The sequence below is a fragment of the Mandrillus leucophaeus genome, unplaced genomic scaffold (assembly GCF_000951045.1).
Source record: "Mandrillus leucophaeus isolate KB7577 unplaced genomic scaffold, Mleu.le_1.0 Scaffold441, whole genome shotgun sequence".
NCBI classification, from domain to species: Eukaryota; Metazoa; Chordata; class Mammalia; order Primates; family Cercopithecidae; genus Mandrillus; species Mandrillus leucophaeus.
This window is the reverse complement of record NW_012104710.1, coordinates 417405-420147: the sequence shown is the minus strand read 5'-3', so window position 1 is coordinate 420147 and position 2743 is coordinate 417405. Positions and strand designations below refer to the sequence as shown.

The 2743-nt window shown below is 45.8% G+C and overlaps 1 protein-coding gene across 6 annotated transcripts in view; it reads right to left on the bottom strand.

Moving 5' to 3' along the window:
• The window catches only part of MYPN (myopalladin), a 120945-nt gene that overhangs the window by 10716 nt on the left and 107486 nt on the right, over nt 1-2743 (bottom strand). For all 6 annotated transcript variants that reach the window (XM_011994082.1, XM_011994081.1, XM_011994084.1 and 3 more), the window contains one exon: nt 1426-1591. In XM_011994082.1, the coding sequence (XP_011849472.1) occupies nt 1426-1591 (166 nt within the window). The remainder of the gene's footprint in view (nt 1-1425; nt 1592-2743) is intronic.

Here is a 2743-nt window from a genome sequence, read left to right as displayed (position 1 = left end):
GCCAGGCTGCTCTCCAACTCCTGACCTCAGGTGATCTGCCCACCTGCCTCGGCCTCCCAAAATGCTGGGATTACAGGCGTGAGCCACCGTGCCCCACACCCTGATTTTCTTAAAAGGTCACACCGAGAGCAGGAGGAAGCCCAGCACCAGAATTCCTGCATTCTGAAATTTACTTCTGGTTGGACTACTGCTCTGCAAGGCTGGCACCTCCCAGATGACAATGTCTTGTTATCCTTATGGATAGGCATTACAGTGTTTTGTTCACATCATCTAAGAATATAAAATTTCATTTGTTTAGATATTGATTCAATATTTCTTGGGCACCTTCCACGTTCCAGGCACTGAGATACGCAGAAGAGAGACAGAGGCACTGGAGATGCGCAAGACGAGCCACAGTCTCTGACCTCAGGAGCTCAGCATCTCTTCAGGGAGGCAAAGAATTAACAGTTGCACAGAAGGCCCTACGTACTCTGTGAATCTCTCCTTTTCTGAGTGCTATAGAAACACTTTATTGTTGTTAGGCTGGGAAGGGGTAGTTGTGCCTGGTGGATTCACTGTACCTGGCGGTGACATTTCAGTTAGACCTTACAGAATGAGTAGGAGGTTGCCAGGCAGAAAAGGAGATTCTGGTAGAGGGATCATTGGTGCAAAGGCATGAAAACTTAGACGGGGGACAAAGAGGCTGGTATGTTACAGGAATGATGGGCTGCAGGGCACATAGCTGGAATTTAGTGACGGCTAATGGATGGATGGATTGATTGATGATTACAATGGCTCTCATTTATTTAATGGGTATTATGCACATGGTATCAGGTTATGATTTTAGATTACTGGCATGATTTTGAAAGTGATGTGGGAAATACCGTCCCACCACAGTGAAGGGGAAATTGAGATTGGAGTTAGCCGGGCAAAGGATGAAGGAATTCTGGCAGAGGCTCTGCCTATCTGGGCAATGACTTTGGAGGAAGTTTTGTTTAGGGGTCCCAGCCTGTCTCTTATACACATCTAGCTCCGCCTCCCGGGTTCACGCCATTCTCCCTCCTCAGCCTCCCGAGTAGCTGGGACTACAGGCGCCCACCACCACACTCGGCTAATTTTTTGTATTTTTAGTAGAGACGGGGTTTCACTGTGTTAGCCAGGATGGTCTTGACCTGACCTCGTGATCCACCCACTTCCGCCTCCCAAAGTGCTGGGATTACAGGCGTGAGCCACCGCGCCCGGCCTGGTTAGGGAAGATTAAGCAAGGTACCCAGTTTAAGAAACTGGATCCTTAAGTTTACCTTAAAAACAATCATTTAGTGATGGATGGAAAAGGAGTGTAACTGCCTTGATGTTTTATTTTGTTTTAGTTTTTTTACTTCAAAGAGCTTTTCTGGGTCCTAATATAAATGAAGACATGGGACAAAAAATGTGCAAAGTCTGTACCTGATCCTCTCTCTGGTGAAAGGGATGGTCTCATTGTCTTTCTTCCAGTAGAACACAGGTGGGGGCATGCCTATTACGCGGCACTCCAGTCTCACAGGGTGGCCTTCGGGAACACCGCAGTTCTGTAGTTTCTCCAGGATCACTGGTGCTTTCTTCACCTCTTTGGCTGAGCAAGAGAAGGGTCATTCTTTTTCTCTTTGGTGTTTTTTTCTTTTTTGGAGACTTGCTCTGTCACCCAGGCTGGAGTGCAGTGGTGCAACCTCAGCTCACTGCAACCTCTGCCCGCAACCCTTCCCCACCGGGTTCGGGTGATTCTCCAACCCCAGCCTCCCCAGTAGCTGGGACTACAGGTGTGCACCATCAGGCCTGGCTATTTTTTTGTCATTTTAAGAGAGATGGGGTTTCACCATGTTAGCCAGGCTGATCTCGATCTCCTGACCTCAGGTGATCCACCTGCCTTGGCCTCGCAAAGTGCTGGGATTACAGGCGTGAGTCACTGCGCCTGGTGGAGAAGGGTCATTCTTATTTGAATAGTAAGTACTTTGAGGTTCATGCCTCACACTCACCACAGTTCTGGAATTTAGCACAGCGGGCATGCACCCACCTTACCTCCTGGTCAGAACACTCCTCGTGTCTCTTAGTGAGGATCACTGCCTTGATAAAAGCTTCATAAATGGTTTAAAAAACCAAAAGATATGGGGCAACCATCTCTGCACATCCCACGAGAGGCAATACTTGAGGATCTGGGTCATACGCATGGGATGCAAATGCCAGGAATGGTGGAATTAAAAGAATTTATTTTATACCTCAACAGTAGATTTTGAGAAACCATATATTCTATTTACTGAAACAGATTTTGGGGGGAAGAGTTTTATTTTGTAGAAGTCATAATAGTTTTTCCACAAAAATCTGACACCTACAGAATAATACTATCTCAAACACACACACAAGACTGTGCTTCCCAAGGGGGCTTTTAGAGATTTGGCCAGGACAAATTTAGGTAAAGGTCCCTCATGTCTTAGGGTTCCAAAGCCAATATTTTTTAGCAAAATAGTGGAATAAAGGTAAAAGCCTGAAATCAATGTATTCTTGCAGAATGAGTTTTTCCTATTTTATTGGTGAGAAGAAATTAAAAGTGAGGAAAGGAAAAAGATCTACAGGGGAAACTGCCACTAGCCTAGAGTGAGGATTAGCATGCTGAAGGCACCCTGATTTTCTTCTTCTTTTTTCTTCTTCTTCTTCTTCTTTTTTTTTTTTTTTTTTTTTTGAGTAGGAGTCTTGCTCTGTCACCCAGGCTGGAGTGCAGTGGTGCAGTCTT